Here is a 15,886-nt window from a genome sequence, read left to right as displayed (position 1 = left end):
CGCGTTTGTAGGATGTACCCGGTAAAATTACTGGGTAGGTTGGATTGGCATGCCATGAGTTAAAAAGGTCTATAAGTCAACTTATTGTCAACAAAGAGAAAATACATATTCATTGAATATTTTGTTATACGAGAGGGCCTACTTTTTTTAAAGAATTTCATAAAAATCATTGAATCAAAAATTTAGACGGTCGGTGGAATTTCATATTTTTAAAAATAATTTTGAGTAGCTTGGAAAAAAGGAAAAGCTATTTTTCTTTTTCTTCTGAGTTTACTTTTGACGAATGTAAATCCTTAATTTATTGAAATTTCGAAACAATTAACTGTTTGACAAAAAGTTGTAAAGTAAAAAAACTTAAATTAAAATCTGCAGTTATCCGTTATCTAATAATTCTAATAATGTCACCAAGAAAGCTTGTTCAATCCAATGTCAAACACAGCAATTCGTCCCAGCCGAAAATCGAACCCAAAACCTAATGAATGTTCGAAGTGCATAGTGCTAACCACGAACACGAAAATAAAGGCGGAAATAAAACCCGCATAATTATTTTTATTATGATAAAAAGATTAATTAGTTCTTTTCACCTCTGTCATGACCCGTCGAGCATCTACATATTAATGACCAATGTGACAGGCGCTAAACGGTTCACAATGCAGTCAAACTCCTCACTTCAACTAAAATATCTCAAATTCTTCAGATTCATAGTCATTACATTTCCAATACAGGGGTCCGATTGTGTTAATTTAGTCTCACAATTCCAAAGTGTTTAAATCATTTACATAATCGAAAATACGTTACAACTGTATTAACTATCTTTTAGTGTAAAGCCTCTCAAAATTCAAACTTTATTAAACAAACGAATGAGTATCGAATTAGGGTCAAAGCACCAGTAAATGACCATTGGTTAATAAAACACAATATAATAAGAATTGCTACATGTGTCCAGTCAAAAAACTTTTAACACTAGAAACTATGACTATGACTATGGTAAAAAAAATAATCTATCACCTTTGATCTGTGAGTTGTCAAAAGGTAATAGTGCGTCTTCCCGTTATTGTTGTGAGATTGATAGTGTTTTTACAAAGAAAGGTGTGGTATGTGTTTTATTTTATGCTATTTCTTATGCAATTCTTTGAATATATCCATATTCTAATGTATTGGGTGTTTTATAATGTTATGATGTAACTAAATCTGAGTATTATTTTTACTGGGGTAGTGGTGGTCATTCACTAGTGATTCTGCTATTTTTTTATAGTAATCTTAATTATAATTATAATACTCGTACTTAAATAGAAAAGTAAAAGTGCTTAGAAAAATTAATGTGTTTTTTATTGTTTTCTTTTATTTTGTACGCTTAAATAATAAAATTTATACCTTTGATATGGATTTCACTACAAGCTGAACCTTAAACAGTCATTCATTGGTGCTTGGTGCCTACATAGAAAGTACAAATAGTGGTATTACTCTTTCTGCATGTTCGTCTTAGAAAATACGTTTGATGACGTCAATATAAAATATAATTTTCACACTAACTTAATTTAAGTTTGTAAGTGAAAATTCTTGATGGAAGTTCATTGTAATGTTGGTGTCCCATACAATAAAATAAAATACTTAAACTCATTAAAATAACATTATATCCATTCATTAGTTAACCCATAGAAAATTTGTCGATAATGATCCTTAAGATAAAAATAACTTTATTTAATTTACTTACATATAACTTTGAATTATGTATCCTCACCTCTGTTCTGTATAAATACATTTAACTTTTTAATAAAGATACCAGTCTCGAAGATGTCGCGAAAGCGATGAAACCGGTCACTGGATATTCCAAATTTGTGGATTAAAGTATCACTCGTGTTTTATTTATATAATAAACTAACTTAATTTTTCATTAAATCAAATGAGCGTTATTTTATTGTAAAATGTAATAGAAAATACGTGAAAGGCTGTTCACGCGTAGACAACAAAATGTTTTTTTGTCTCAGGACTCGACCATTGTCCATGAGTAAACAGCAATTTGTTGGTCAAAAAATTGTCCCGAGACATCGCTACCAAGATAGACGGGTAGGCTATTTCCGCGGAACAATGATTTTTTTTTTTTGAATTCACTAGTAACAAACGCCGTGGTGTATTTATTTGTGCTGCACTCACGTGGGAACCGCGGAATTTTCGTATTGTCCCAGCATTCTGTCCTGCGCGGTTGTGGTTGTTCACGGAGCTGGGACATGATAATATTATGCCATCTGCACAATATGTCCACATGTAAACGGCCTTTAACAGATTCAAAATAATACCCGCCTTAAACTAGATATCAAATAAAGTGTTTCTTATTTGAGGAATCACACTATTTGACTTGTTTTATAACAACTGAACTCAGTACCGAAGTTTGTAAACAAGTATGGCCAAAGAACACTTCATTATACAATTACAATTTTTTAAAACACTATTCCTAAGATGATTTTAAAACAAAATGTTGACAAAGCTTTTAAGAAAAAAATAATTAAATGGCTAATATGAAACAAAGCTTTATATTGATTATCGTTTTATGTAATCTATTTTAATTTTTGTGAATATTTTTTGTGTGAAAAATAGGTATCCTTTTAGTCCTTAATAATGTTTATATTACTTTTTAAATTTATATAATTTCTCTAACGTTTCTCTTTTTAAAGGAAAAATAAGAAACCCGCTGACAAGCCGGTTTCGCGGTTTAGTGGGTTTCATTATTTTTCCTTTTATATTTTCTGTTCATGTTTTACCTTATTTAATAAAAATATATACAAAAAAAAAAAATTGTAAATATTTAAATAAATATTAGATCAATCGCGTGGAAATATTTTATTGACCACGGGCAGTCCAAAAATATTTTTGTGTCAAGTCCTCTTCCAATATCTATGCATCCTAGTTTATATTAATTTATATGTGTGGGACTAATTTGGAGTCAGGGGACTCCCCAGTGGCTCGCCGTCACGTTACTAATAGGTTGCTACTTCCGAACAAAAAGACATCTTCACGGGCTGTAAAAGTGTTAACGCGAAGAAATAAAGTTCATTTGTCACGAGTAATTTGTAAGGCCTTTTTGTAAGGCAATCAAAAATATTTACTGCATTGCTCACCGGTATGTGAAATTTCTTCACGTTTACGACTCCTATTTTAAAACCGTGTTTTACAAATTGTTTTATGTGCTTGCAAGTCTCATAAACAGGAGTTAAAGCATTTTTTGGCAATACGCATTATTACGTATTCTGGTTTGCCATAAATGTCATATTTTCTGGTGTTAATCTAAAGACTGTTTTTATTTTAAATATATACCACATGCATTCGGTACCAAATGATCAAGTTTATATAATTTGCTTACGAGATTAAGGCCTTCCCTCGGCCCGGTAAAATCAGGGTGGGTGGATACTTATTTATCATTTTCTTTTTCGTTTTATTTATTTAATTTCTACTCGCGGGGAAAATTTTTGCTAAAGGATATGAAGTGGAGATTAGTCTCGTAGTGTACTGGTTTGTGTATTGACCTGCTTATTATTAAATAAAATTATTTTTATACGACTAAAGACAATCCACCCTATGTTTTTTTATCGGGCTCGGTAGATTTTTGCTGTGTTGTAAAAACGGTCAACGTCTCCTTTCACAATTTGACCTTAAGCTTTTTTTATTGAACTTTGTATTTTTACATTATTATTTTATGTAGGTTTGTACGTTTAATTGATTTTTTAAACCTTCTCTTTTGTATAAAAAAAAAAGAAGAAAGTGTTCAATAAAAGAGATTGACGTTTTAGAAAGTTTTTCTTTTTTGAGAAAAATAAGAACAATTATAATTTCAATTGAACTCACAAAAACATAAGTTTTCAATGATTTCTACGGGAAATTGGATATAAAAATGTATTTTTTGGCACGGTAAAAATTAGAGCATTCAATTGTACGGCGAAGTGTCTTGAAAATAGATGAAAAAAATAGAAAAATGATTTTTTTAAATCGAATTACTTTACATGACGTCATTAGTTCCTCTGAATCGACCAATGATTTTTTTTTTTTTTTTTTATTAAATCATACAAAATTTTTTTTTTGTACTCCCAGGAGTTACAACAAACTCATTTTGGGACAGAAAAATATTTACACATAGGTATGTTAACAACAATAGTATAGCAACAAATAGTAATAAAGTAACAAGTAATAATATGTACATAAAAACTGAAATACGATAGCAAGCAAATATATGATACAAATCATACATCCGCTTGCCATCCTTTAAACAATCCATAATAAAAATCAAAAATAAAATTGTTATATTTACATATTGCAAGAAAGAAATATTTAAGGGAAAAAATAACTTAAAACTAAATTTCACCCTCCACGTACCTCCTCAAGTAGTAATTTTTTAAATTAATACAGTTATTTATTGACGTTCTATAGGACTCCGGTAGCCTGTTGTACTCGCTACAAGCAAGGTATAGCAGAGACCTTAGACCATACCTTGTCGTGCGTGATCCAGGTACGTGAATATTTTGACGCTGTCGCGTATTATACTGATGGACGTCACGATTAAAGGTATAGCCAATATTAGTCAGAGAGTCCTTATTCACACCTTGAAACACCGTTTTTGTAATCTCATAATACGGTATGACCAAAAATGGGAGAATGTCAGTAAGTTTGTAAATGTCTTTGACATGCGAAGAGAATTGTGACACATTTCCGATTAACGGTGGTCGACGGACCAATCGGCATTACCGACCAAGAAGAAGCGGAAAATAACTTTAGTCGTCAAACGCGGAGGAATTTCAGAAATACTAAGCTTTAAAAAAATCATAGTGTGGAAAAAACATTTTTGGCTTTGCTTACTTTTAACAAATACTTTATTTTTGTTTAAAACACTGAACTACCTCATTGAAATATCCATAAATATTTTATTTTTAATCTGGTAACATATTTTGAATTCCTGCTGTATTTTTCGTTTGTTTTTTATTTATTTAATTGATAATAGATAATTCAAGAAATTAACAAAACCGGTTTTTCTTTTAATTCTGTAGATTGTAATTTTATTAATATTTACTTATTTCCAAAACAATATTTCTATTTTTTTAAATTATTGTAGTTTTCAGCTCTATTTTTCACGACTAAAGAGTTTATTTTTTTCTATTTAGATTTTTTGGTAATAAGATGGTACTGTAGATGATGAAAACCAGAATGCTATTAGAAACGTCGGCATTGTAGATTATGTCAGATGATAACAAAATAGACGGCAAAATGGAAACCAGCAACCCAAGAAAATGTTATCTTTAAGAATTTAAGTATCTAAGTAAGTATAAGAAAATTGTTATTTTTACATCCATAGATATGTTACAAGAACCCATTTATCCATTAAAAATAAATATATGTATAATTTGCGTTATAATAATTTATTGCGCCATTTAGCTAATATTTTGTGCTAGAGTCCCATTATTGTTTTTTGTTTTATTTTTATGATTTTTGTATTTTAAAAAAATACTTTTATTTGTTGATTTTGTATCTATCAAATTATTTCACGGTTTCCACATTGTATGTACTTATATAATGACGAAAAATGTAAAATCTGTTGAGGGTGTTTTTAATATTTAATATTTAAATAAATAAACAAATGGTAATTTTTCAGTATATTTATTTATATATCCATCTTATATTACACAAAATGGCACAAAAAATGCTCTGACAAATTTTGCTTGAACTAGGAGTAAGCTCAGTATATGAAGGGTTCGGCAAGCCAAAAATATTCATATGCATTAAGTCGCAATCGCTTCCTATATGGGCAAATGTTTGTTCTAAGAAACTGATTTGTTGCGGCAAATATGTTTTTCGAATATGTTTCCCATAAATAAAATTATATTGAAGATAGAAAAAAACAGTCATAGTACAAACGAAAAGAAAAATATATAAAATTCACAATAATATGTAAAAAAAAGATTTGTAATTAATTGAATGAAATTGCATAATATTTAAACTCCTTACTTCGATTGTATGTCAACCAAATCGCAATTATTTTTTTCAATACTCTTGGTTTTTCAGATTTCCAAACAAACGGTATCAGGTTATATAGTTTAGGTTCGTTATATAAATACTATTTGGAATACAGCTGAACATGTTATTGGAATTACCAAATCGTTTCTTGATGTACTCCTGGTTGAGTGCGCATGATTTGCAATCGCCGGAGTGCTTTTATTTTTGTGAATGCGGAGTATGACTTTTTTGTGTAGATTTTTCTCAAGTTAAGGACTTCTAGGGATTTAAAAAGGTCTTCACTCGGATGACTGTACGGTTTTTGCAATATTATCTTTACCTTAACCGAGGGATCAAGAATAGTCTTGGCAGCTCCTCCCTAACGAATGCAACCCGTAGGAAAAAAATAGAGATTTAAAAAAATATCTTCATTGTAATTAATATAGGAGAAATTAAATCAGGCACGCTTAAACGCAAGTAACGAGTTTAATGTTTTATTGAAATGAAACATGTATTATACCCCTAACCAGAACCAACTATAAATCTCCAGCTGTAGTGCAGCCAATAATCGGTATTTAGGAGCGATCTGCAACCCGGCATCTCGGAGCAGACTTGGCAATAAATCTCCCTCCTCTCATCCCTCCAGCCAGGGTTGCCACCCACGCCCACGCGAGGACCGTCTCTTAGACACCACACTGCGGCCCCAAAACGCTACAATTAATTTCTCGAGCGAGAGAAACTGCGCTAATCCCGTATGACATTCCAAAAACTATTTCAACGTCGGATTTATGCCGCAACAGCCACAGCTGTCGGATGTGCACGACTGTCGGAGAAGCGAAAATTATATGATCGTCGACCCCGAGTCACTTTATTACTCTGTCATTTTTTTGGCTGCAGTATTCACGTTGATATGGGTTTATGGCACGTATTTTTAAAATATCTTACACTTAGGTGTTTAGTTGTTCCGAAACGCATAAGTGTGAAAAATAAAAATATTATTTTTTTAATCAAATAGTCATATATAAGGAAACATAATACGATGTTTCAATCAATTAAAAAATGTTTTTATTCATTATTGTTGTACGATCTTTTTTGTTTAAAATTACTGATATAATTATTTGTTTTTTTTTTTTAATATTATCTTTTTATGTAACATTTGAAGATGGTTTTGCTAATTTGTAACTTTCTGCGGTTTTAAACTAGTAGTGAAAAAAATCCTTCATCATTTAATTCACATTTTTGCTAAAAAATATTATTAATAATTTAGTTTATTTTGTTTCTCTTTTCACCATTATATGGTCTTATCTTGAATGAAATTACTATTGGTATTTAAAAATAAATATTTAATAATGTTTTCATTAACTATTATAAAATTCATAGTATTGTTTTTTTGACTTACTCAAAACGTTGTTGAATTTATTAACTGGTAAAAGAAGAAGTATGAAACATGGAAAATTGTTTTCAGGCGTTGCCTAGTAGGTGAATTGGTTTAGCCGGATGAATGTCACCCACATTATAAAGGTTTCGGCTCTTTTACTTCACAAAAGTCATGGTGAAGTGAAGAGTTGAGGAAATGTGGATGTTTTAGTGCATAAACTGTGTGTAAAGCGGCCACTTAAACCAGCTAATGACAGGTAATAAGCCCTGTAAACGCCTAGAATTCCATATTCCGTTCTCAAAAATGTTTTCTTCCGTTCTCAAAAATGTTTGCAACAAAATTGATGCTTCGTATGTTTATCTCTGAAAAATGTCTACAACGCTGCAATAAGTATGTTTATTTCCAGTATGGGCGGAGACAGGCGACTTCAGGGACAGCGCACACAGCTCCCTGACATCGGTATCCGGCGCGTCGGGCACATCAGGCACGTCGGGCGCATCGTCCAGCGCGCTGGAGCACGCCGGCCTGTCCCCTCACCAGCTGGGCTACGCGCCGGCGGCACGCAGCAGACCGCGTGACAGGAAAGGTACAGACGATGGTAATGTATCATTTATTTTCTTTTATTTATTAGAGATTCTGTTCCACGTCACAGGAAGGTTATTTTTCCGACACAAAACTGGAGGGCGTTCACGATGGGAAGTTAACAGAGTTATCTTCAATTCTCTATAAAGTAAATTCGATATTTTTTCGGCGGAAAAGTAGGTTTTTGTATAAAAAAGAAAAATGTATTTATCGGTAACCTAATACGAGAGATATCTATAACGATCCTTATACGAGAGATGCCTATAAAGATCATGGTTCGAAAAAAAACATAAAAATACATATATTTTGATGATGAAACATCGATTGTATTTTATTGACCAATAATGAATGTAATTATGTTAACTTTCCATAGAAGGATGTCGTAAAAAATGTTTATATTGCAAATTTACACGTCATCAGTGAAGGGTCAAATGAAAGCCTCTGAATTCATGTAAATTTTTTGTCGAAAAACATAGTAAACACGAGACACGAAAGAAAGAAGCAAGTTCTTATATGCACATAGTTTTGAGAAAGGGTGTACCTTTTGTTGTGGGATGAGATATGCTATTATAAACAGTATATCTATTTAAAGAAAATATAAAATGATTTCTTATTAAAATGAGATCGTTAATATGCTTACATTTCGAACAAATAAATTTACACAAGCGGTTTAATTAGACGCCTTCTCAAGTAAATCGAAGCAACATTAAAAAAAAAAAAAACGTTAGATAAATTATCATTATGGCAATGTTTTAAATTAAGGCAGAAATAAATATTAATGTAAAATAATTTAACTGAGGATTAACATTAGATTAAGTATGGCAAATGTAATTAAGTAGGTATAAAAATATATGTTCTTTCAGACAATACAATGCGAGATTAGACCACTAATTTATTACAACAGCTGGAAAACAAAATAAACATTCGGTCAGTAAGTTAAATAAAATTGACCGTGTTTCAAAAGATATTCCAGTATTTAATATGTGAGAGCCCACCCTAACATATTTTTTTCATACAATATCAAGTAAAACTAATAATATAAAAAAATGTAATTCTCTGTTCAATTTTAGACATATGAAAATCAGTTGCATTTGTATATGTTTGTTTAAAAACACAAAAAAATGTTACCTACTCGAAATATTCGATTTTTAGTTCAAATAATACATACATTGTAGAAAAATATTTAAAAGTGGAGATCTATAAATGTCTTGTGATATTGTTATGCAATATGTTCATGTGTAAATATTTTCTGTAATTTTGGGCATTTTCACAAAATAAAATAAATATAAATAGTACGATTAATTTTTTTTAGTTTCGGATATTTAAAAAAAATAATACCTACACGTTAATACAATACGTTCGTTTTTTATAGAAATATGCAATCGTATTTATTAATTAGTAAACAAAATAATAATAAAATAAATAAATAAATAAAAATAATGATTTACTAATTCACAAAAGTATTACTACAATATCGTTTTACCAGCATCAAATGATTTTCGATCGTCAGGTCCTGATAGCTTTCTGATATATGTTTACTACACCGCAAGACAAAAAAAATTACGAGTTTACCTGCTACCGCGCCCCTTGACTTTACTGAACCCTTTTTCTAAGAAATCCTTTATCGATACCTCTTTCTTTTGTTTAATAAATTAAGGACACTATGTGTCACCTTTCTACAATATTTACATTTTAAAATGTCTCAACAGTCTTGTTTTACCCGCGTTTGAGTGAACATAACACAACAATCATGGAAAGTGCAAAGCAAATGTCGATTGCGATAAAATCCAAAATAATCACATTGTCGCAAGAAAACATATCTAATTGTGAAATATCTCGTCGAGTTGGGTATTCAGAAGGTGCAGTGAGGTTTTTATTAAAAAAAAATCCAAGAAACTGGATCCATAGAACGGAAAAAAGGAAGCGGACGGGGGCGCGTGACATCTGCCCGAGATGATCGCTTAATAAAAAAAATAGTTATGCGCGATCGATTTTTAACGGCACCTGAAATACACGCAGAGGTGCAGTCTACCAGCACATCAACATTTTCAGTAAAAACAGTGTCCAGGCGGCTGTTGGAGCATGGTTTCCAAGCACGGAGTCCCGCAAAGAAACCATTACTCACGGACAAAATGAAGAAGGCTAGACTGGATTGGGCGAAAGAGCACCAGAATTGGACCTTGGAGGATTGGCAAAATGTTGTTTTCTCTGATGAATCAAAATTCAACCTTTTTGGTCCAGACGGCAGAAAGATAGTTCGACGAAAACGTGGGGAAAGATATCATCCGTCGTGCGTCACTCGAACCGTTAAACATTCACCCTACGTGATGATTTGGGGGTGCATGACAGCATACGGTTTAGGACCTCTAAATTTTGTACAGGGTACGATGAATGCCATTCAGTACAAAAAAGTGTTAAAAAAACATATTATTCCAACAATCGAGGACATTACGCAGTATACCGCGGACCCAATTTTTCAAGACGATTCTGCGCCGTGCCATAGAGCCCGCACTGTGAGTACAAATATATATATTTTTAAATGCATTTTGTGACCACATGATAAATAATTTATTGTTTTTTTATAGATCAATGAATTCAAGGAGAAAATTGGCTTAAAATCGTTGACGTGGCCCGGGAATAGCCCTGATTTGAACCCGATAGAAAATTTATGGGCGATTATGAAAAAAAAAGTCGGGAAAAAAAAATCAAAAAACATTGAGGAATTAAAAAAAAACTTAATTCAAGTTTGGGAAGAAGAAATAACATCAGAAATTTTAGATTCGCTTTACGCTTCTCTAAATAATAGAATTTTACATGTTATAAAAAATAAAGGTGAATTCACTAAGTACTAAATATTTTTAAATGTTATAAATATGTTTAAATGTAAAATACTTTAATTTAAAATAAAGCGATAAGAACCTACTTCTTAAATGTGAATTAAAAAATAACATGTCTTTTATTATTCCATCACAAACACTCGACCATAAATGAACCGTTATGGGTCTCTAAGGTTCGGGTAATCTGATACCTGATATATAATGGCAATTTCTAAGTACAATTCATGAGTAAGATTTTTTATTTTAACCTTGAAATAACGAGTAGTCATCACATATGTCAAACAATATAAAAAAAAACTAATTAAATATCAAGAATAATTCATTATATGTCAATTTTAGTTTTTTTTGAGAACTCGTAAATTTATTTGTCTTGCGGTGTATAATAGTATATAAACATATATGTTTAAAAGAAAAGTAAACTAAAATCTATTTTTCATGCAATAATGCAAACATATTTTCATTTTATTATTATTTTGTCTGTTTATTTTAATAATAAAAAAAATATATTAAAATCTTCTTTTATATTTTTTTAATGTTAAAACCACCTTCCAAAGAGACTAGCTCTTGCGCTTGGAGAGGTTATATTTATATAGTAAATTGAAGTTATTTAATTTCGCGTATACATGAGAAAATTATACAAAATAAAAAGAAAAACAGAAATACAACTTTACTATTTAAAACAGAATACCGTTTTTACTCGGGTTCAAAATATTTTTGAAAATTTACTTTGAATTTTTTTACTGAATAGTTAATTTCAATAGCTTTAAGTTCATTGGGGAGATTAATGTAATTTTTTATTCTTTTGAAAACAAAACTGTTTTGACCATAACTCGTCTGGAATTTAAGAATTTTGATATTATTTTGGTATCTGAGTGACTCATTTATCTCATATTCGTTTTTTTTGGTCTTTGCAAATTTGTATATTAGAAATTATTTTGTAAAAAGTGTCTACTGTTTGAACTATAAATCATTTGTATATATTTTCCATGTTGTATACTAAGGGTTTTTTAAAAAATAACTTTGATAATTCATCTTTGTACTATTTTAAGACGATTTTATATAGTGGCATATGCACCACCCCATCCAGCGGAAATAATAAAATCTTTTTGACGGAAATGAAAAGTTATTGTGAGCTTAGCGGATTTCGTATAATGTATAATACAAGACTAATATTGTAATGATTTTAAATACATTATGTACGTGTACTTAAGCTTAAAAAAACGGGTTTCGATTTATTTAAAGAACATTCTTACCCCTTAAAAATATTATATTATATTATATACTTATATATTTTCTTTGTGCTGATTTTAGATAATATGTATATTTTATGAATATGTAGGAGAAGCATAGACACTACGGTATTACAGTCACTCGCGAATGTCTAGAGACAATAATTCCAACATGTGTATTCGTAGAATCTCAAGAGCTGAAGAGTTTATCACTTCAGCTGGCGCTGTCGGAAACAGACTCGTAAAATGCAGATAATCCCTCGGTCAGCCAATCTACCACAAAGTGTGTCGGGATGATCGAGTTGGCTGTAAGGCGCGCCCAATCCCCAGTAATACCTGCTTCTTAAACTTAATGCTGTCCTAATACGAGGGATACCTATAACGACCAACAGATTTATTCCGATGGACCTCGATCAAAGCAGGAATGAGACGGATTTATCCAGTCGCCGCTGGCCTTGTAGGAAACGAATACTCGAAGAACGCCGGACTAAAATGTACGATTCAGATATTAAAACATGGATGAAAAACGTCTCGGAAAGAGAATATGAAAGTCTAGGCATATACAGACCAGTTATCATTTTACTACTTTTTAATATTCACTCTTGCTCCTATGTTAAAACATCAAGATTAAAAATCAATTCATCAACTTCAATACTAAAATTCTGTGACGTGAAAGCATTAATATACCCATATACCTTGGCGGCCTCCGTGGTGTAGTGGTCAAGACGCTTGACTCAGGCACGGAAGGTTCCGGGTTCGATTCCCGGTGAGAACACAAAAATAAAATGTGATTTTTCTCAAGCCTGGGTGCTCTGTGATGTAATTTACCACTGTAATTAGGCCTCCTGGCCTGTTGTGGTGCAAAAAAAAATGTAAAAAAAAAAATGTAAATACCTTTGCTAAACGTATTACTGTCAAACAACACCTAGCGCAAAAGCACTGTAATACATACATTGACTTTCATATTCCCTCCTCAAGGGGGTTATTTATTCCTCTTTTAATATCCGACAATTGTTAACGTTGAAATTGAATTTTAAAATAAAAAATACAGGCGTAATAAAACTACCTCAAATTTTATACACATCTTTTTGATACGAATTCGATATAAAAGGAGATTAATTATCAAATATCAGTCACTTGTTAGGAAATCAAAACTAATCGTGTTAGTCCGTGTGTAAGGCGGGGATAATAGTGGATAACTCGCGGATTAGGGGATCAAATAGAAAATATTACCTGACTGTCTACTGACAACAGACTTGGCAGTCTCAATAGCCAGAAGATACGGGTGACTCGTAATTCTACTGTGGCCGGGCCATACTGTGGCACTACTCGCGTCTTAATAAAACTCCCTTTGTCAACTAATTGATTCGTTTTCTAAGTAACTCACAGATTGTCACAATCTCGACAAAGTGAATTTTCTGAGAAACATTCAAGTCTAGACGAGCGGAAAATTAAATTTCTATTTATGATCGTTTTCGACGGTAACCTTTTTATTTTGTGTATTTATTAAAACATCACACGACTTGGAATTTTTTGGGATAGATCTTCTGGCTTTTCGTAGATCTCTTCGCGACTAAACAGCGTGGGATGAAGTTGGATTGGCATGGTTTAGCTCAAAGTTTTTGATCTTTCGTTTTTTTAAATATATTGTATACTATTATTGTTTTGCCCTTGTTTGTCTTTGCTAAATAGTTTTGTGTTCTTTTTGTTCAGTTTCTTGCATTTATGTTTCTTCATGTAACTGTTGTAATTGGCTTAGGCCGTATATATATAATAAATAAATAAATTATACATACGTAAGTTGGTTACAGAGACACAGTTTATAGTGACATAACCGAAACCAAGAATTATCTTACATTTGTATTATGATTATATTTTTTTCGCGATCTGGCCACATTACGCGGCGACTTCACGCATGTGCGCGGCAAAAGTGGGGCAAAGGGGGGGGGGGGGGGTTTTCAGACACTGTCCGATGTTTTCAAATAGTACGCTTCTTCCGAACTATTCTTATTTCTATGCCGAAAACAATGTTTAACATTTCTTACAAGCACTGTGTTATATGTGTTATCTCTTCTTCTTCGTGTTTGAAATTTGATCTCAAATAAATAAAATGAAAAATATGTTTCTTTATACATATAATGTACGTGTGATGTCACTGAAATCCTCCTAAACGGCTTAACAGATTTACGTGCGGTTTTCAGAGAAATATAGATCTTTACACTGTGCGTGTTCGTAGGTATTAAAATCTTCAATCTAATATGTAAAAAAGAATTAAGGAGCATAAATGTTTTACTTTTCGATCTACCAGGGTTACATTTGAGGAGAATTCATTTACAAAAAAACGGAAAGATGTTGTTTTTTTGTGTTTAAAAAAAGTTTGTTTTTAAATGTTAACAAACAGCATTTGTTTTTTGTGGATCTCAATCAGATTCTTTCCTTAAATTCCTTATAATTTCTACCCATTTATTTCTTTTAACTGGATTTTTGGTAATATTGAAATAATATTAAATTTAGTACATTTTCAAAAATCATATTCCCACATAAATAGACCTCTCTGTTAAGCTAGGGTTTCCTAGGACAGCGGTGCCCGTATCTTAACGGCCGTAGTGAACGGTGATGCGGTGGATAGCCGTCGTAGTGGTGATGAGAGAGTGGTTTTATTTTTTAACGGTGTTATCAACACCATTTTTATAGGAAACCACTATCTAGTCACCGTTACGACGGCTGTCAACCGCATCAATGTTCACTACGGCCGTTAAAATACGGGCACCGCTGTCCTAGGAAACCCGAGCTTTAGTGAGAAGACCGGAGTTTGACGTTTGCAAAAAGAGTGCCATATTTGAAAAAATATTTATTTTATGTTTTGGAATTCCACCATAAACTTACCTACTTTAATTCAATATTTGAATATGAATCATTTTTAGTTTTGGCATTCAATAAAAAACAAGTACCTAGGTACCTACTTATTAATGAAAAATCTTTTGCCAACGTTCGGGCAGGACAACGTCTGTCGGGTCCGCTAGTATATATATATATATATATATTTTATCTTCCCTCGTGTAATATTGATTGTTCCCGGGGATACAAGGGAGAAATGTAATAGTTACGCGTGTATAATTTTATTATAAGGTAACTGTATCTAAAGACGCCCGTCATCTCTGTAGGAGTTTAAGAGGAAGGAGTCTGAAATTGTCTCAAATTTGTTTTGAAAAGTTCTACTTTCAGGCGATAAATAACTCGAAATTTCCAAGTCGAGAATCCACAAAAGGAAGACCGCATAAACATATCAGAACGGCAAAATACTTCGCAGAGCGGCGTAGATACAAAATCCTTCCGATCATTTAAAACTGTCCGCCGCTAATCTCTCTCTCTCCGGTAGGTAACTACGCTGTAAGAGTTGTGCTACTCGATTTACCGAATACCAGAGAAAAAATATATTTACTTTTTAAACATGTTTTTTTATATTTTCATTCAAATATATTTTAATTTTAAAAAATACGTACAAGAAACTGCACGAACAGAAGATAAATACATTTAATAAAGACAAGGACAATAAAAAAATGGTACACAAAATGCATACAAGAACAAAATGTAAATATTAAAAGACTTCGATCTAAACCGCTTCAATCTTTTTACACCCCAAAGTTTTGCGAGGAATGTACTAATCTACCATATTCCGGATATTTGGCCATAAAAACCCACATTTTTCTTAGGAAATTTGACAACTAACAAATTTTTACTTCCAGTGACACGGTGAGGAACACAAAATATATGTTAAAAGTAAATAATGATAATGTTAATAAATGATTTATAGGTATTTGGGATTGAATTGATTGGTGCATCCGCGGTTAAATGCTCGCCTCGCACACGTCGGGTATCTGGTT

General features: G+C 31.9%; 1 protein-coding gene across 1 annotated transcript in view; it reads left to right on the top strand.

Moving 5' to 3' along the window:
* The window catches only part of Ptx1 (pituitary homeobox homolog Ptx1), a 104,555-nt gene that overhangs the window by 55,375 nt on the left and 33,294 nt on the right, over positions 1 to 15,886 (top strand). Inside the window, exon 3 of the mRNA XM_088226918.1 lies at positions 7,761 to 7,952. Within this exon, the coding sequence (XP_088083044.1) occupies positions 7,761 to 7,952 (192 nt within the window). The remainder of the gene's footprint in view (positions 1 to 7,760; positions 7,953 to 15,886) is intronic.

The sequence above is a fragment of the Micrasema longulum genome, unplaced genomic scaffold (assembly GCF_059751315.1).
Source record: "Micrasema longulum isolate JH-2025_06_02 unplaced genomic scaffold, ASM5975131v1 h1tg000473l, whole genome shotgun sequence".
In the NCBI taxonomy this organism is placed as follows: Eukaryota; Metazoa; Arthropoda; class Insecta; order Trichoptera; family Brachycentridae; genus Micrasema; species Micrasema longulum.
This window is presented reverse-complemented; position numbering and strand designations above follow the sequence as displayed.